This window comes from Dermacentor andersoni, chromosome 9 (assembly GCF_023375885.2).
Source record: "Dermacentor andersoni chromosome 9, qqDerAnde1_hic_scaffold, whole genome shotgun sequence".
Classification (NCBI taxonomy): Eukaryota; Metazoa; Arthropoda; class Arachnida; order Ixodida; family Ixodidae; genus Dermacentor; species Dermacentor andersoni.
The window spans coordinates 13996603-14017385 of record NC_092822.1 but is presented as its reverse complement, the minus strand read 5'-3'; the positions used below and the strand labels follow the sequence as shown (position 1 = coordinate 14017385).

The 20783-nt window shown below is 42.5% G+C and overlaps 2 protein-coding genes across 4 annotated transcripts in view; one reads left to right on the top strand and one right to left on the bottom strand.

The window, feature by feature from the left end:
* The window catches only part of LOC126527059 (uncharacterized), a 61556-nt gene that overhangs the window by 10873 nt on the left and 29900 nt on the right, over positions 1-20783 (top strand). The gene's annotated exons all lie outside the window — the stretch shown is intronic.
* On the bottom strand, positions 4671-20673 carry LOC126527061 (uncharacterized). Of its 2 annotated transcripts, none has more exons than XM_050174782.3 (3): positions 20454-20673; positions 15115-15708; positions 4671-7024 (listed from the first exon to the last, which is right to left on the bottom strand). In XM_050174782.3, the coding sequence occupies exons 1-3, from the start codon at positions 20472-20474 to the stop codon at positions 6173-6175; spliced, it is 1467 nt and encodes a 488-aa protein (XP_050030739.1). In that variant the 5' UTR covers positions 20475-20673; the 3' UTR covers positions 4671-6172. The 2 variants fall into 2 exon arrangements, with proteins under 2 accessions (XP_050030739.1, XP_054924518.1); XM_055068543.2 differs by lacking the exon at positions 20454-20673 and adding an exon at positions 18744-18766.

The window sequence follows — 20783 nt, the reverse complement described above, 5'->3', positions numbered from 1 at the left end:
TTCTATAAAGCCAATAGCTTACTTGAAGCGTTCGGGCTATTCGCCTAACAGTAAAACACGTTGTGGGGCTAGTTGCCACTAAAGCAAGTAATTTAAATTTTATTTTGACAAATGCACAATACAGACAGTGGAACGCCACGTGAAAACAAGACCTTGACGTTTTGCATAATGCCAACGACTCTGTGCACACACAAGGCAACATTGGGTTTCTGCTAAATGTGAAGGATAGATGTGCATGCGAGTATGAACGCTGTGCGCGAGTGCAGGATGCGCATAGAAACAGTTCGTGGGCTGCGCATCCTGCTACAGGTTTTACTGAGTTTGTTGCGGCGTTCAGAAACGCACACAGCTTATTCGCCGCACAACATGGCCTCAAAAACGCAAGCTTGTTGCTCTGCAAACGGATGGGTGGGCCATTTTGGCATATCCCTGTGCTTTCACGATGAACACGTCGTAAGTGGTGAGCGGCCTTCACTGCAGGAACTTTAGCTTCTATGTTGAGTCTTTTGTAATTTCGGGCTCCATCAGAGCAACTTACATGTAAAAGTGGGAAGGAAGTGCAATAAGAGCGGCATGACACAATATTTTCTGTACTGGTGTGGCAATCCTGCGTGGTCAAGCATGGCCAAAGTGTGGCCTTGCGAAGGCTGCATTTGCCCACACGAACGAGTCAGCTTGTCACGACCGCCATTATCCTATATCTCATCATTGGTTCGGTAAGCATGATCACTGTTGCTTACACTAAGTGATACAGCTCACCACGACAGTGCTGTAGTATATGAGTGCGAAAAATAGGCAGCCAGTCATGCAAGTGCTGTACAGTTCTTTAAATATACTAAGTGACTGACGAATCATTCGACGCTTCTGCACTTAACTGCTACAATGAATGTGAAATAAGGGTGAACGGTTTGCATAACCACTTAGCGGGCGAGTTTTCAGGTAAAGTAGGCGCACTGAACACTATATTGAGTGTTGTGCACTTTTCATCTACGGGGTTGTCCACTATCAGTAGGAACATGGCGCAGCGTGGCTGCATAGGGCGCCTCAATGTCAGTGCCGCCTTCCCTACAGGGTGGCTACACCGTTTGAACAGGCCCGCACCGTCATATAGTGTCGGAGCTGTTGAAGCGGCCGTACATGTGCGTGCATTAGTCAGTGTGGCGCGATCCTGTTGCCTATAGCGTTTTTAATTTTCACTGTGCTGCGCACGTGTTTGCTAAGTTGACTTTTCGGCCCGTGATGTCATATGAAAGGTGCGTGACAAATTTCATAGCCGAACATACGCCGTCATGCTTGATTTCTGCGTACCTTTGTGTGTCAGCTCAATGGAAAATAACACCTATGTCTTAGATTTTCCCGCGACCCAGAACGCAGCAAAAAGTCCATGAGAACCTTGTTCTGCTTAGCCGTTATGCTTAAATTTGTTTCTTCGCGTGAAACTGTTTTCGGGAAGTTTTCTGCGCACTATATAGGCGTTTGCCGTCTATAACATTTAATCAAGGTGATCAGAAGCCTGCTCAAACTCAACCTGTCATTACCAACAATACCATGCACTGAGCATCTGAACTTTCAGAAAATGTTCCTTGGGAGTTTTATTGCCGTTAAGCATTTATACTCGCACTGGTTGTGCCAGTCAGATGTAACGAGAGGGATGGAATAGGCAAGACCGCCGTAGGTGTAAACTTCGACTGACCTGTTTAAATGTTTATAAAAAGTATATAACTTGAGTTTTGCTTTGTCAATGCTCTTAAGTTGATGTGCATGGCCTGTTGTGGCTTCAGGCAGGTGAACGTGTTGGTGAGCTGCCTTGAACTGCGTTTCGGTTTCCTTCCTCTGGTTTTACTCAACTGACAGCTATATATTTTGGTAATAAGCGTTTCCCTTCTTTTAGCGAGATGCTTCTCTTTTTCACATTGTTGCGCTCATCATGGGTCATTGCATAAGAGAAGGTAAGGCAAATGTTTTTCAGAAAGATATCTTGAGACTATACTTATACAGGCATAAAATGTTATACTGTACTGCAGGCCAGAAAATTTCACGAGCCACATGAATGGGCTTATACTTTAGGCCAGATGGCTAGAATGACACTGTTAATTTATCAGTGTTTAAAGATCGCACACTGTGCCTTGCTTTTCACTTATTGAAAAGAATACTGTGGTTTTACGTGCCAAAACCACGACCTGATCATTAGGCATAGTCAGGTACTTCGAAATAATTTTGTCCACCTGGGTTTAACGTGCACCTGAATTTGAGTACACGTGCGTCTTTGCATTTAGCCCGGTTTGAAATTTGGCAGCCACGGCCGTGATCGAAACCACGACCTTGAGCTTGAATTTTGACATTCGCAGTGTGTGTCTCTGCAAATATAACACTGTTTTCGTCTGCGTGGTCTATCATTCTTACCTTTCACACACACGATTTTATCTCGATGAATACAGTACCTTCAGTAATTGGTAACACTGCCATGTTCACTCTGTTTCGTCTTATACGTTTCCACGTCATTACGCAGCTATAGTTTTACGGCCGAAAGTTGCGTCATATTTTCTAAGGACCTATAAAACCTTTGGTACGCACCATCTGCGTCAACCTTGTTTTCGAAACAAATTTGTAAGTGAAAGCACGGTAAAATAGACTACTTACCTGCTGGGCTCGAAACTTATTCTACTTTTTCTTCATGTCAGTGTTCAAACTCTTGTTTCTAAGGTGACATGTAAATATTGCAATACACGTAATCGTACAAAACGGGAAAATTAGAAAGTTTTACACTGTCAGAGCGCAGAATCTAAATTACCACTGATCGTCATTGCTCGCCTTGACGTGTTTCGACACAATATGGCGGCACAACCGGACGTGTCGCCACCCTGTACGGAGAAGCGTGGCATCGACGCACCCTATGGCAGCGCTACAGTGTACTAGAATAGATTCTAGTACACTGTAGCCGCGCTATGCGGAGCGTCAGCGCACACTGCGCTTGTCTGTACGTCCCAATGGCGGCCAAAAACCAGTGTTGCCTGACTGCAGCACAAGGTTGTCAACCTTATGCAATTTCGCTATATAGTAGACTTACGTTAATTCGACCCTGACGGGACCGGCGAAATCGGTCGAATTATATAACAGATAAGAAAACGCCAAAACCAACTGCTGATTGATTTGGCAGTACTTGCCAAATTTTACAACGCCCCTGAATCAAATGCGTGCCCGCTTTCTGTGTCCGAAGTAGAAAAATAATGTAGGAATGACATTATTGTTCCTAAACGAAGTAGAAATCTAACCCGCACCCTATTTCTAGCAAGAAAAAAATTGTTGCACATTGGCAGCCAGTTTTCTAAAGTCAGCTCCGCCACAACACACCAGTGTCATGCGGCAAAGCATATGATCGTTGCGAAGGCGGTTCTGGTTTCGTGCGCGATTCCACCGCGCAAGCAATTTTCGTCCCAACATTTTCTTCTTGAAAAAGAATGGCGCGCGTTATAATCAGGTAAATACCGTAATCAGACGTTGTGAGCTACGGGCATTACTTAAATACCTTCTCAGGGCGGGCTACAAATAGGCATTTTCGAAGCATTTACACGCTGCCACTAAAGGCGTAACTATCGGGGTCCCTACAGAGGTCAGGCGCGTAAGTGCTGACTGTTCAAGTTCGAATTATCTAGCGATGGCCAATTCTGGGCCAAAATGACGAAAGTTTTGGCCCATAGAAATGTATGCGCACTGGCCGGGACTTTCGGTCAGGATAGAATTAAAAAAAAAAAAAAAAGATCGAATTAACAGGAGTCAAATTAACGGAAGTCTACTGTATCATGAAACTATAATGCATGTTGTGGTGGCTATGTGACATCATGGCAACATCCTACACTGTTCTAACGTACGGAATGTACAGTATTTATACATTGCCTACAAATAGCTACAAAACTGAACTGTAAGTGCTTGAGTGAAAATTACACTTTAATGCTGTGCTTCAGTGTCAGTGAATGCCATAGGGAAGAGCTAGAAGGCAAATGTTCCAACACTTAGCTGTTGCCAGTATGCCTACAGCCTAACGCACACAACTGCCCCAATGGCACCACCAAATGGCCATTTTTTTCTCACGCAATGACAAAATTTTGCCACTCGAAAACATGTTTAGATGACAGAGACCACTGTGCAATAAGAAACTAGAACAAGCATTATACATTAGCATAACAGTAGATATCAAACTCATACAAGTAATATTTCTGGTAAGTTCAAACAAACCTCAAAAGCTTGTTTTCCTTGCCATGTTTTCAATGCATTCTGAAATGAGGCAAGCCAAAAAAATATTTTGCTATATCAATTTTCTGCTTTCCAGGTGTAATGGGATGAGGCTAAAACATGCCCTTTTAGAGTGTGTTGGTAAAGTATGGGTAGTCAAAGAAAATGTTTGGTACTCAAGGTGCTGTGTGTGTTGATGGGTGTCACCACAAATTAGTGCCACCAATCCAGTTGTCATCAATGCAAATGGTCAGTATGCATATACACCACATATGTATATGCCTGGTTCCAGAGCTGTTCAAATGTTAAGATATGGGTGGGTGTGGCCTATTTAGAAACACATGTTAATCGATAGTGCACACAGACACGTACAGTGCTGTTTGCTCCTTTACATCTTTTCCTTTGTGTGCTGCAGCTTTAACTGTTCAAACATAACCAGGTTTGCAAATACTATTTTAACTTTATTTTATTTGACACCAGAGCAGACACTGTCCTGATATTTTAAAGAAACATAATTAGTCCCTGTGAGTTGGAGTGAATCCGAGTTGACTGCGGTAGGAACAAAGTGTTGCAGTACTGAAGTAGGAACAATGCATATACACAACTTGCAAATGAGGCACTCAAAATGGTTTACAATATCTTCATACTGCTCACATCGGTTAGAACATGGGATTGGCACAGAACACAAATAAATATATACAAGCTCTTATTTGATTGTATTTTATCCCTCATATGCTCTGGAGCAAATTCTTACGAAAGAACTTTAAAAAAATAGAAAGGAAAGAAAGAAACAATCAGACTCATGTCAGTTTAGACTTTGATAATTCAAAACTAATTCAATTCGCCAACGAGGCCCTGTTAAGATGATATCATTGCTTTTGGTTTTTGCACCAGGACGAATTTATATTAAAACTTCAGCTTTATTATGGAGGTGAAAAATTGTTTTTCATAGCCATAGCTTGCACATTTCTGTGAACTCATTTGTTTTATTGAACTCGTGACAAAGAAGATAATCTAACAACTTTCACTAAAGTGCAAGAGACACGGGTATTTTCAGGGCACAGAATCCTGCAATTTATGCCATCAGCACTTTAATTGCTGATTGAAAGTATTATAATTGTGAAAAAAAAAAGAGAATAATAAATGTACAAACCAGGAGGATGCACCGTCCAATGCAACACACATGAAAGAGAAAATATATTCAAATGATGGCTTAAGGCTTCTTTTGTGAAATTGGTAAGGTAGATCAAGCTTAGTACAGCTCAGTATGAAAGCTTCACATGCAAAGCTCTACAGTAAGCTAAGTGTCTCTTTAACAATAGCTAATGGCTCGACCCAGCCCTTGAATGACGTCACCTCTAGGCTGTTTAACAAATATAAGCTGTGCTTCCATAGAATGTATAATGTAAAGGGTATCACATAAGCACTGCATAAAAGTCAGGAAAAGTACAAAGTCATTAACAACATAGGGACAATGCAAATATATATTTAGTGTCTAAAATAGACAAAAAAAGAGAAACAAGAAATCATATCCCAACATTTCTAGTCAGTTCAGTAAAATACAGGATCACTGTCGGGGTAGAAAGCATTTGAAGAACTGCAGCTTAGTTGCCATTTATGGGAGCCTTGCTTTTTGTTTTCATTATTCCTTGATTTATTCTTGTTTTCTTTTAGGCACAGTAATGACTCAGTAGCGAGTGAGCACTTGTATGTGTCCACTTTCTCTTGTGTCATCTTGGTCCTTCATTTTCTCAATAATGACATACCAATTAGTATAGTCATGCATAGTACCTGTAACAGCTGTTGCTGTGAAGACTGCTGTCGTGCCATGCAAAAGGAACCAAGTGTGCAGCTGGTCATAAAATGAGTACGAAATTGCACCTGACAACTAAGTCTGAGCTTGGCCCTGCATTTCGCTATTAACTGCACTGAGGCAGCCCCACTACAGTGGGTCAGCAATAGCGGTGTGGCCGTCTGTTCTGTAGTGGCGCTGTGCGGCCTCCACATTTTGAAACAAGGCGATTCCACATTTCCTGCAACCATAACCTTCGATGTTACCCATTCTGCATTTTGTTCCGTCATCGCTGTACACCACATCAACAGCACTGTGTGTGATGTGAAAACTTTTTCCTGCTGCCTCACTGCTTGTGAAGCTTGCACTTTGTTCTTTGTCTTTGTCCTTCGTAGGTTTCACCGGTTCCTTGTACTTCCTCTCATTATCGGTGGAACAATCCTGAATATTAGCTTGGTTTCTGATTGTGGTTCCAGAAGCAGCAGCATCTGATGTGGAGCCATTGTGCAGGTTTGAGGCACAAGTGCTTGAATCTAGAGCAGTCAACTCCTGCAAAGTGTGCAAGGAATTGGCGTTGTCTGCTGCTGGTTGAGAAGGTGGAAAGCACAACATCCGTGCAGCAGACGGCACATTCTCACATTGTGTAATAGCTAGCGAAGAAGTTCTGCCTGCAGGAACTGATATTGCTGTGGCAATTCTGGAGGAAGAACTTTCGATGCACACTTTTGTGGTCTCCTGCTGGTGCCCAGGATCTAAAGCACGCTGAAGCATAGACAGAGCCCTTCTGTGCTTTTTCCCACTGTCATGTGCTTCCATGTTCATCACACCGGAAATCCGAGTCTTGCAAATGTCACACCAAATGTAATTATTGGCTGGAGATGAAGAGTCTGCCCTAGAGAAGCATTGCACGCTGTGGATACAGATGTCCCTGTGCTCTGCGTAGCTTGCTGGCCCTGTGAATCTTTTTTGGCATGTCTTGCACTGGTATGGTCCACTGTTTGGCTGTGGAGAAAATGAAATAGCACTGATGTGAAAGAACAGAGTGAGCGGGAACCACCACACTCTATCAAGACTGTAAGGATATTCAACACATGTGCATCTAAGTGATTGTGCTAGAGGAACCTCATTTTTTTTTTATGAATGCAAAAAGTGAAAATGAAAGTGCTTGTGAAGATCTTTGTGCAAGGCCTGTGTATGCCTTACATTAGAACAAATTTGGTGAGAAGTTCTGCATACACTCTCGCCGATGGAAAGCAAGCATACGAGATTGAAGCAGAGGTTTACCATGCCCAAGTGAGGACAAACTATCAATATGCCTTTCCAAGCATGCACTGCTGTAATTATTCTACGCACTATTGCTTTCCATCAACAGATGTGGCAGCATCAACTCTTCCCAAAGAAATTCAGAAAGCTCAGTGAGGAAACTGAAAACATTTTTGGAGCATGGTGATTGACCATCATTGCACAAGTTGTTACTACAATGGCATTCCTTCCTTGCAATCTATCTGCACTATTTTTCAATGCACTATATTGTAGCTCTTAATTCAAGACAGCAGTAACTCTGCCCTGATGTCCAACAAGAGCCATGCAGCCTCTTGTACACCAGAAAGTTATGGATGTGTAGAAGATAGTGGGAAAAAAAAAGGAATTGGCATAAAGAGCAGCCAGAGAATACAGAAGTTACAATGTTGTCCGATGAGAAAAAACTGAAGAGGCTATGTAGAGTTCCACAAGAAATCAAGGATTCTAGCATGACAATTACATGTCAAATTCCTTAAATTTTTTGCCAAATGGTTTATTTACTAGTATAAAGTCCTCCTTTGTATAAGGCCTACACTCCTACTTTAGAGCGTGAAAATTTGAAAAAAAAAGTTTTAGTGAGTGCCACGAGTGTACTTGTGTGCTAGTCAGCATGGTTACTGTGACAGGACATTTTGGTTTTGATTCCTGTGAATGATGGTCTACCAATGGGTCACTTGTCATATCCCTCTGGTGCATCGTAGCCCAGCAGTGATTCACCAGGGAGCTATGCTTCTTTGAAGTTTCCGTTGAAGTAAACGGGATATAATAGGGCTCAGTGAGGTTAGGAGGACAAAAGAAGCATATACAGTGCTAAAAAGCGGGCACGTACTGTGCTACAGGGGCTTAGCGGAGCGACAAGAACGAGGAGTCGGATTCCTGATTAATAAGGATATAGCTGGTAACATACAGGAATTCTATAGCATCAATGAGAGGGTGGCAGGTCTTGTTGTAAAGCTTAATAAGAGGTACAAATTGAAGGTCATACAGGCCTACGCCCCTACATCCAGTCATGATGACCAGGAAGTCGAAAGCTTCTATGAAGACGTGGAATCGGCGATGGGTAAAGTCAAAACAAGATGCACTATACTGATGGGTGACTTCAATGCCAGGGTAGGCGAGAAGCAGGCTGGAGTAAAGTTAATGGGGTAATATGGCATAGGTTCTAGGAATAGCAGGGGAGAGTTATTAGTAGAGTTTGCAGAATGGAATAATATGCGGATAATGAATATGTTCTTCCGCAAGCGGGATAGCCGAAAGTGGACGTGGAGGAGCCCGAATGGTGAGACTAGAAATGAAATAGACTTCATGCTCTGCGCTAACCCTGGCATCATACAAGATGTGGATGTGCTCGGCAAGGTGCGCTGCAATGACTATAGGATGGTAAGAACTCAAATTAGCCTAGACTTGAGGAGGGAACGGAAGTAACTCGTACATAAGAAGCCAATCAATGAGTTAGCAGTAAGAGGGAAAATAGAGGAATTCTGGATCAAGCTACAGAACAGATATTCGGCTTTAACTCAGGAAGAGGACCTTAGTGTTGAAGCAATGAACGACAATCTTATGGACATCATTAAGGAGTGTGCAATAGAAGTCAGTAGTAACTTCATCAGACCGGATACCAGTAAGCTATCGCAGGAGACGAAAGATCTGATTAAGAAGCGCCAATGTATGAAAGCCTCTAACCCTACAGCTAGAATAGAACAGGCAGAACTTTCCGAGTTAACCAACAAGCATAAGACAGCTGACATAAGGAAGTATAATATGGATAGAATTGAACATGCTCCCAGGAAAGGAGCAAGCCTAAAAGCAGTGAAGAAGAAACTAGGAATATGCAAGAATCAGATGTATGCGTCAAGAGACAAAGCCAGCAATATCATTACTAATATGGATGAGATAGTTCAAGTGGCTGAGGAGTTCTATAGAGATTTATACAGTACCAGTGGCACCCACGACGATAATGTGAGAGAGAATAGTCTAGAGGAATTTGACATCCCACAAGTAACGGCGGAAGAAGTAAAGCACACCTTGGGAGCTATGCAAAGGGCGAAGGCAGCTGGGGAGGATCAGGTAACAGCAGATTTGTTGAAGGATGGTGGGCAGAGTGTTCTAGAAAAACCGGCCACCCTGTATACGCAATGCCTCATGACCTCGAGCGTACCGGAATCTTGGAAGAACGCCAACATAATCCTGATCCATAAGAAAGGGGGCACCAAAGACTTGAAATATTATAGACCGATCAGCTTAGTGTCCATTGCCTACAAAGTATTTACTAAGGTAATCACAACTAGAATCACGAACGCCTTAGGTTTCTGTCAACCAAAGGACCAGGCAGGATTTCGTAAAGGCTACCCAACAATAGACCATAATCACACTATCAATCAGGTGATATAGAAATGTGCGGAATATAACCAACCCTTATATATAGCTTTCATTGATTACGAGAAAGCCTTTGATTCAGTCGAAACCTCAGCAGTCATGGAGGCATTACAGAATCAGGGTGTAGACGAGCTGTATGTAAATATACTGAGATATATCTATAGTTGCTCCACAGCAGCTGTAGTCCTCCATAAAGAAAGCAACAAAATCCCAATAAAGAAAGGCGTCAGGCAGGGAGATAGATCTCTCCATTGCTATTCACAGCGTGTTTACAGAAGGTATTCAGAGATCTGGATTGGGGGAAATTGGGGGCAAGAGTTAATGGAGAATACCTTAGTAACTTGCAATTCGTTTATGATATAGCCTTGCTTAGTAACTCATGGGACCAATTGCAACGCATGCTCACTGACCTGGAGAGGCAAAGCAGAAGGGTGGGTCTAAAAATTAATCTGCAGAAAACTAAAGTAATGTTTAACAGTCTCAGAAGAGAACAGCAGTTAACAAGAGGTAGCGAGGCACCGGAAGTGGTAAGGGAATACATTTACTTAGGACAGGTAGTGACCACGGATCCGGATCATGAGACTGAAATAATCAGTAGAATAAGAATGAGGCGGGGTGCGTTTGGCAGGCATTCTCAGATCAAGAACAGCAGGTTGCTATTATTCCTCAAGAGAGAAGTGTATAACAGCTGTATCTTACCAGTACTCACATATGGGGCAGAAACCTGGAGGCTTACGAAAAGGGTTCTATTTAAATTGAGGACGACACAACGAGCTATGGAAAGAAGAATGATGGGTGTAAGGGACAAGAAAAGAGCAGATTGGGTGAGGGAACAAACGCAAGTTAATGACATCTTAGTCGAAATCAAGAAAAGGACATGGGCATGGGCAGGACATGTAATGAGGAGGGAAGATAACCGATGGTCATTAAGGGTTACGGACTGGATTCCAAGGGAAGGGAAGTGTAGCAGGGGGCGGCAGAAAGTTAGGTGGGTGGGTGAGATTAAGAAGTTTGCAGGGACAACATGGCCACAATTAGCACATGACTGGGGTAGTTGGAGACGTATGGGAGAGGTCTTTGCCCTGCAGTGGGTGTAACCAGGCTGATGATCGTGATGAAGTTTCCTCAATGTGCAAAAACATGGCACTCCGACACGTCCGATCAGAAACAGCGAGAATTTTGCGGTCTGCTATTTTCTACCAAAAATTTCGCTTGCACACAGCATGAAAGCTCTGTGCATCCGCAAGAAGGGAATAACTGCAGCGACCTATCCTTGACTCACGTCGCAGCGAATGTGTTAATTTCCACAAGCAGCTACCATATGGCACAAGTCGCTGTTCTGCCAATGATGGCGTCATCGTACCTGCTTGGATCATGCTGAATAGATTCAGCATGCTTCGACAGAATTAGCCGTGCTGCAGCTCATTACTTCGATGCATTGTGCTTTTGGGCAGATGAAATGGGCATTGGGCTGAAGGGTGTGTGCATGTGGATATTGAATGCATGGCATGCAGCAGTTTTGTTTTAAGGTTGTCATCAATAGCTTAAAGCTGACAGGAATCTCAGAGTATGGTAAGCACAGAGGATGACCACATTTGGTGGGCTCCAATGAGGTCAGCTAAGGAAGGATGAGAGCAGTAGTACCGGCGAGGGCACTGGATACAATGTGTTCATAGTTGACCACCAGTGGTTGTGTTATTCCGCACAGCAGTTGGAATGCTGTTCGGGGTTTCAGTGAGTAGCCATAGGCCTTCCTTGTGTAAGGCCCTCACCTTTTGAAAAATCCACTAAAGAAAGAGTGGGCCTTTCATGAGTAAATAAGGCATCTATACTCCTTTAATTTAATGCTGTTTCTTTTTGTCTGTCGTACCCTTTCTACTTAACAATATTCAGCTTCCTTGCAGAAACATTTCTTCATTTGAACGAGTTTCATTCTGGTTTTATTCCCGATACCAGTAGCTCTATTTTGATGGGAATAAAATATAAGAACACTCACTGTATGCATTAATGCACACATTAAATAATACCAGTTGGCCAAGCAAGGATAATCCAGAACCTTCCACTAAGGTATATTTCACAAACCAACTGCTGCAATCGGATATTCAATTCCCTCAATCATTCAATAGATGCATTAGTCTATCTTTCTATCAATATTATAATTTCAAAGTACCCATAAAGGCTCTCTTCTGAGGGTATCACAAAGGGGGATGAGGGGGGAGAGGGTAATAAAATAACGTAATACATACATACAAACATATTTGCAGGCATGGCATCAGACAGCAAAAAAAAAAAAAAAATATAGAAGAGATTGCATGTTAAGCAACAGCAAATTTCTAATAAAAGAATATTGCATGTGGCAGACATAGAAATACAAACAAATGCATGAAATGCGTCACACGCTGTAACAGGCGTCACTCACAAGCTCACGGAATTTATGCAGGTGAAGAACAGTGAGTATGTCAGGCGACAGAATATTTCGATTGATTATCATTCTAGGTATGGACTGGGCAAAATGGTGTGTTTGACATGAGAAGCGCTTTATCTTACAGGAATGAGTGTGTTGAGGGAAGATTACAGAAGGGGTTTGAAAGAAGTCTTCATGCAGCAAGTTGACATAGTAGAGCTTGCGAAGAAGTGACAGCCAAGTTATTTGTCAGTGGCATGCAAGATTGTCGAGTTCAGCAAGCCTTTTTAGTGCCGTTACAGTTGAGTGTCATGAATAATAAGATGACAGTCACTTTAGCATACACTAGAGAGGATGAAGGCTTACATGCTAAGAGACAATTTTTAGATTACCTGACAGTCTCATTTGAATATGTTACTTTCTATTACTTGTTTTCTTCTAACAAAGGTCATGGGTTTGCCTGCCATCAATGGTGCTACTGAATTTTTGTCTCACCGAAGGTCGAGGGTTCGACGTGCTCCAAAGGTCGTGAGTTCAAGTGCCATAATTAACTTTGCCTTAGTTAACACGAAAGTCACGTGTTCGACTACCACCAATGGCCGTGGGTTCGACCATCAATAGTGGCACCACCAATCTTGGTGCCATTGGATTTTTGTCCCACGAAAGGTCGTGGGTACAAGTACCTTAATTAATACCAAAGCTCGTGGGTTCCACTCCCACATGTTTGTGGGTTCGACCATCAATGTCGATTTCGGTGCCATTGAATTCTCGTCCCACCAAAGGCTGAGGGTTGGACTCCCACCAAAGGTTGCGGGTTTGAGTGCCTTAATTATGCCTTAATTAACACCAAAGGTCGTGGGTTCAAGTCCCACCAATGGTCGTGGATGGGAGCATGAATTGTGGTGCCATTGAATTTTGGTGCTAAAATCTGGACAGTCAGTTTCTTAGGCGAGAGCCTTAAGCAGGTTGTCATGCGATGGCCTTGAAAAAAAATGTGGCGTCTAGTCAGTCAAGTGGTACGAAAAAACCCACGTGACCTTCTCTGAGTGAGCGGTGGGTGGACAGGGGAACGAGTGGCATGTGCAGATAGAAAAACAGGTGTTGTGTCACGGACGTCATGCGGCGGCGGTTGTGGCAACCATTGACTGCGAAGAGAGAGAGAAATGGTGATGGAGGATGCTCACCCGGGGCCTAGCGGATTGCGCAGTGGGCCTCGGGAGTACACTATGGCTGATGATGCTCGCCAAGTGAGAAACAAAGTGGTGGGAGCAAGCTGTTTGACTGCAAGTGCTGCTCTCCCGTGCTGAGAGGATGCAAGATAATTGCGTTCGGCTTGTGTTACCCATTTGTAACACTTACTGCCGACAAGCATGCTTCGCCTTTAGGTTGTGCATTAAGTGTTTGCATGTGTCGTTGAGGAGGTTGACCTGAAGTGACCACACATGTACTTCACACTGCAGCTCGTTATGTCTTGCAAGAATTCTGACTCCTCCGATCATATAACTTAATGCATTACCAAGTGTACCGCAGGCTTTTGCCTTCATGTGTTACAGGAGTGTAACATGCTGCCGAAGTTTTCGTTAATGCTGGACAATGAATTTTGCAACCCATAAGGCACTCGAGGCTCTGTCATTAATAAATCAATTGGACAGCACGGTTCTGCAGGGATTTAATGTCGTCAGTTAGAAATGTGCGGTCAGGGTCCCAAATAGTTGATGCGTATTCGACTTTCAAGTGGATCAGGGTGACATATACTGGTCCACACAAATGTGAAGGAGCACACTTCATGTTCTGTTTCAGCAAGCTGAGTGAACGGTTTTCTGAAGCTAGAGTGTGCTCAATGTATGTTTTCCATGTTAAATTTGAAGTTAAATGAACACCAAGCTGGAGTGAATATGGCAGGCATTATCAAATCCCGACTCGGAGCTTACCACTGTCATTTAAAAGAAAAATATACATTACACCGGTGCTAACATATAGGCAGAAACTTTGAATTTAACAACAAAGCTCGAGAACAAGCTAAGGGCCACGAAAATAGTGACGGACCGAAAAATACTAAAAAATGGAGCTGCTGGGAAGACCATTTAACGTGCAGGGTACACAATTAGTGGACCATTAGAGTCACAGAATGGGTGCCAAGGGAAGGGAAGCATAGTCGAGGATAGCAGAAAATTAGGTAAGGCGAGAAAGTATTAAATTTGCAGGTGCAAGTTGGAATCAGCTAGTGCAAGACAGGGGTAATTGGAGATCGCTGGGAGAGGCCTTCATCCTGTTGGTGGATATAGAAGTAGGCTGCTACTGCTGATCTCCAATTACCCTTGTCCTGCGCCAACTGATTCTAACTTGTGCATGCAAATTTCCTAATTTCATCACCCCACCTTGTCTTCTGTCATCCTTGACTGCACTTCCCGTCTCTTGGCACCCATTCTGTAACTCTGATGGTCGACCAGTTATCCATCCTACATATTACATACTGTGTACAAAACGTAAGAAAATATTTAATCTGTAGAGCAATCTTCAGGTCAGTATTTCGTTCTGTAAGATTGTGAAGAAGCCTGTCATGAGGAACACGGTTGAAAGCCATTGAGTAGTCAGGAAGACTATGACAACTTGACATGACAACTTGACCACCAACATGTAGTGATGATTGTAACTCATGGATGAATCCAGCTATAGTTGAGTGTCACATGAATAACCCCTGCAGAAACCAGGCTTGTATTTGCAGATGATAGATGTATAGAGAATTATAGCTCAGCAACTTTTCTACATCTGGAACTTTTCTATATGGTGACACAGTAATCTTCTGCACTGCACCTGCTGTCTTTTCCTGGATAGAAAAATTATCTGTCAGGGGCATGGCTAAAACGCTGCAATGAATCAATAAAGAACAAGTAAATCTTACCAGGACGATACTTCCCTCTTGTTAAGTCAGGATAACTGTTATAAATGTTACTATAGCCTGATAGCAATGTAAGTGCAGCAACAAAACCAACATGCACTTTGCACTGACCTGTAGCGTGAACTCAGAGGAGTATGGAAGATTCCCATCAGGTGCATTGTCAGGACTGTAGAGTTGCACGGTTGTAATAGCAGTGCTTGACATGGAGGCAGCCGGACTGGCCAAGTCACTGAGACTAGAAGGTGATTCCAGAGCTCTGGTTTCTTGATGCTTGTCCAAGGAATCAATGCTGGCTTGTAGTGACTGGACCAGATTTGAGGAGCTTGACAGAGACGGTAAGGGCCTCGAACCCTGTGTTGTGCTAACACTATGCAGGGAAGTCATATCAGGGGAAACACTGAGAGACGTTACGATGGAAGGGGATGTGTTTGTGAGAGGACGTCTCAGAATGACTTGCTCACGCTTGAGTTGAGCTGCCATGGCATTTTTGTGCTTCTTACCGTTGTCATGCTGCCTGAGGTTTACGGCCCCAGATATCTCAGTATTGCAAACATCGCATTTTATATAATTGTCCTTTGTTCTGTCTGGGATAACTTTGGTGGAAAAAAGTTTACGATGCCTGTCGCTGTCCCTGTGTTCTGCATGGCTTGCTGGTCCTGTGAAGCTCTTGTTGCACGGTATGCACTTATATGGTTTATCGCTGAGCTGCAGAAAAAAAGAAGAAAAAAAATTTTATGCCATGCTTAGCAGCATTGGCATGAATGAAGAAGACCAGCAGCAACCAGGGTGCAACAGCATCGTGTGTACCATGTGGCTAGAAGGCAGCTGGCATGCAAGTTAGCAACTTCCTTGGTCTAATAATGTTATACCTTCGATGGACTTTTACTGACTGGAAAAGTCAACCACAGGCACTCTGAATTGGTTCTCCTGTTGCCCTGAATCTTAGTGATCTTTTCCAAGCTCAACCGGAGAGTGTACTTCGTATTTGAATTGAAAACGCCAATGATTTAAGAACTCTAAAGCGAAGCTTTCTTTGCGAACCCTCACGGACCTTTCTGACCGTGGCTGCTGGCTGGGTAGGTGCTGCTGCTGTCTTGCTGAATAGCTTGCACACAGGACAGTACTACCATTTCTACTCCCTTACAGGTGTCTATGCTGCCGGCCTCGTTTTCTACGAAATTACTCATTGATAAAACAAATGCTACCTAAACATTCTCATTACAACTAATATACAACATCAAGAGTACAATTCCTTTAATAAAGCAAACCTTTCTGACCTTTCCATCCCCATTTTCCTCACCTTTAAGCCATAATCACGCATATATTTCTATTGTGTCAATACCAACTACCTGTTTGAGATTATTACTGCATGGTGATGATGATTTCCATACTATGGCTCATACCAACAACGGGGATCGATGAAGAATTGGGCGGTGTATTCAAAATAAATAAGAAGAAATGAATACAGAGAAGGCAATAAAAGAGTTGTCACATGGCATACCATGGGTGCATGACAGCACATGTGTACACACCAGTTTCCTTTATGCCAGAGGTGCAGGAATGAAATGCACAAAACTTATAGCATTTCATTAACCACTTCACAAAAGCGTCGCTTTACATAGATTTAAAACAGCGTGTTATATCTGTATATATATATATATATATATATATATATATATATATATATATATATATATATTAGATTCCTGGACAACTTTATTTTGCTTAACTAAAACCTTAACTTACTTCACATGCATGTTGCTGATATTCTAACCATCATTTGCAAGTATTCTGATCCCCTAGAACGAATTTATGAGCTTCCTGTTTAGGGGGAGGTCAGATTTCCGGAGGAGGAGGTGGAGGAGGAAAAACATTCATTAAAAAAGAAAAGAAAGGACAAGCAATTATGTTTAATTTCAGAGTAGACCAGAACTCTTGGTGTTGCGAAACTTGAAGAAGAAAGCCTTTTCTACCCTTTTTTGTTAGCATCTGAAATGAGTGAAAAGAAGTATCGTTAACCTGACTTTTCAGAATGTTGTGCTAAAATCCAGCCTTTATTTGATGGAACAAGTCCTTGTGCAAGAATCAGCTCATTTATCAAAAGCTAGGTATCTCATTAATATGCAGATTGTTGTTTGAGAAAGTGCTTCGAAAACTAACCACCCATACTGATAAGTACACCGGTCAGACACATAAAGTAGCCATAGTTTCATGCTTCACAATATTCACCATGAATTTAATATGACAGCAGGTAATGCACAGGTATCAGTAACATTTTCTGCTCCTAAAAAGCTTGTCAGCCTGTGCAACAGAAGCATGCCTAGAAAAGGACACCACAATGGTTGTTGGAGCAGAAATACAAGCATGCCGATAGTGTCGAACATCTGGTATATTGAATTCTTTTGAGCTGCAGCAAATACTGCATCAGGCAGTTCACTAGATACTCATATGATCACTCCAGGGAGCGCAGAAGCAACATGCACAAATCGAAGGATGCTCTTTTTGCTACTCATCGCAGCACGTGCGGTTGTCAGCTGCAGTTTTAAGAAGATTTCAAGAAGACAAGCTAGCAAGAGAAATTACTGAGGCTGAAATGACTGACAGGCTGGGCACGTGATGATCACCTTACCATTAGTTGGGTTATCAGAAAAGGAATTGGCATTCCTTTGGCGAGATTTTAGATAGGTTGCAAAGCCTATCAGTTTGTAAATGTCAGTGAGAAATGTGCACTTCCTGTGACATGCATGCATACTACCTGTCCTGTTTCTTAATGGGGTTCTCATTGCACGCCCAGTTTTGTCAGCATTAAAGTACTGGCATGTTTTAGAGGGGCTGTACTCTGGATCTACTGGTGCCTCCTGTCGGTACTGATAGATCTTATCACACTGGCTAATGCCAGTGATAAAAAAGTGACATGGCTGACAAAATGGTGTCAGCAAAAGTGTGGCCACTATTTTCTAAAATCACAAATGGCAACATTGCCGAGCTGTTCAGGTGCAGATTTCTGTAATCTACCCAGATGGGCAACTTGCACTTTGTGAGCATCTATTGTTCTAATCCCCAATGCAAGAATAAGCTTGTCATGTAGACATACGTCCACAGCTGTTTCATACGAGCTTTAGCTGAAAGGGTGCAGATTGCGTTACAGTACTTAGACCCTCTTACTGAAGAGAGCACATTTTACAACTTTATAAGGCAAAGCACAGCTGTCTGAACTTCTAAAATTTCTGCAGGCAGCCTTTCTGCAGCAAAGCTTCTAATGTGCTCTCAGATTTTCAAGAATGCAACTTCTTTTAACTAACATGTTGCGAGTGAAACCTACCGTTGATAAAATAGATGTGGTGGCACAGTGCAAAAATGTGAGACCAGATAAATTATTGAAGCTCTCAACATTTAAGAGAAAAAAGGAAACTTGATAAATGCAACATTTTTCCATCAATCACTTTTGGTCTGCAAGTTAGTTTTATTTGAGAATCTTAACCAATTTCTTTAAGAAAATTATGCCTCTTACTTTGTCACATTACAGCTTTAATACTTTTTTTCTAATAGACTTTGTGGATAGTTAGATCGTGGCAGATTAACCTCCCACACAATTTTTTATTCAAATGAAAAAACAATGCATGATAAATGCCACTAACCACTAACAGGAATGCACATTTTAATTACATGTCCACATATTTTCACACAAGAATGAAAATACCTCCCCAATTTATACAAATTACATATAACTCTACACTCACTTTTAGTTTAGGGAGATGATCCACTTGTGCCCCTAATGGAAATCTTGAACTGCCTAGACAAAACTGGCATTTTGTATAGGCTTTTGAGCAACACAGCTTTTGCTCCTTTTACTATTAATTTTCCAACACCTTGTGGCTGATACAGCATGGTCTATTTTGACATTGCCCCATCAAACCCGATTCAAGTAACTAATGTGAGGTTCAAGAGGCAGATTAAGCAATAGCCTACAGTGGGTTACACCTTAACATTGTACCTCAATCACAATACCAACTGCGATTGAGGGTTCTGAAATGAATTTTCACAGCCTTTGAGCATTTGACATGCAGTAAAATCTCAGTATAAGGAAATTTTTTTTCATTACACTCTTGTCCAAATGCAGGTGCTACTGCCAATGATCAAACCCACGAATTTGTTGGCAGCAGAGTGCAGCGACCACTGTGCAGTTTAGTGGGTCAGCAAGGAAGATGCATGGACTAAAAAAATTCTGGAGTTTTAGGTGGCAAAACCATGATCTCATTATGAGACACGTCGTAGTGGGGGACTCTGAATTAATTTTGACAACCTGAGGTTTTTAATGTGTACCTACATTTTGCCCCCATCGAAATGTGGCCACTGTGGCCTTGATCAAATCCACAACGTCGGGCTTAGCAGCACAACATCATAGTTACTGGGCTACAGTGCTGGGTTAATACATGGTCTGCATATGTGGGTATGCTAGACATGTATAAGAACAGGACACCTCTGCAATAAGCAATGAAAATTGTGACACTTTCTGGCAGCAGCAAGGAAGCAGCTTTAGGTTGACTGTGCACACTTTTTAGCATTGAAACCTTGTAAATAGTTTGCTGCCGCTTAATGTAGAGAACTTGTTCCATACATTCGGCCTTACAATGTGGCCTTACATGTGCTAGTTGGTCGGCAGCATTTGGTGAACAAGGTCCTAGTAGGAGATGTCATCAGTTGTCTGCTATTTGTCAACGACGTATGTATGAAAAATCAGCTTTTAGAGAACTGGGTTAGGTTTAGTTATGCATGAAAAGGTTTAAACCCGTGCTTAAAAAGACAACAGGATTGGCTGGTTCAGAGTGAAAAAGTGGAGCAAAATGAAGTTGTACCCGCAAAACGTGAGTCCCCCTATAAAACGAGCACTTTCGAGCGCGCTTAAATCGATACAAATACAGTGCTTCCACATGTCGTTTACAGTCACGCTCTACTTCCAACCTGTCATGATGAATCATGCCTCGCCCTTCGATCGCATTCGAAGAGTTCGATTGAGATAGACTTTGAAACCTGGCAACCCGCTTTTGATACTTACATATACATGTTTTAATTTAAAGCAAGTAGTACCGTTAAGAAATGTACGACCTACAAAACGATCATGCGTTCTGCGATTTCACTGACAGCCACACCATTCACGCAGCGTCGGAAAAATGCAGAAAAACCGCTGCATACATCGCGTGCCAGAGTTTTCTGCATGCTTTGCTGCGCACAGCTAGCAAAAATGTTAGTAAGAAAGATATACTATGCTCTAAAACTAAGCATGCCGGCACAGCGCGGGAAAACACAAGATACAAACAAGCTCGCACACAATTGTTCTAATATTAAGCATGCCGGCACAGCGCGGGAAAACACAAGACACAAACAAGCTGAGACACAAGTAGCGACATATCATTAAGCTAGGCGATCGCAATAGGATGAAAAACAATTACCCGGGTTATCATGGAAACCATGTTGAGTATGACGTAAGGTTCTGAACAGCCGAACACCGGTTCAAGTCTTAAATGACAGCTTCAGCAGTCGACGAGCTATTTGTCAAGGAGACTGCGATCGGTAACAAGACAGTTAAGACTGTTTTTACACAGATGTTGTTAGAGCGGATCCGCTGAGTCTGGCTGTCCCTACAGTACACGGCACAAGACAGGTGTTCTGCGATTATACTGCTCCATCCAGTAGCGGCTTACTTGTCTTGTAAATAAAGCCGAAAATCAAAAGCGAAACCGAAACCTTATTATGTGCCCAAAAGCCTTAAAAATGCATTT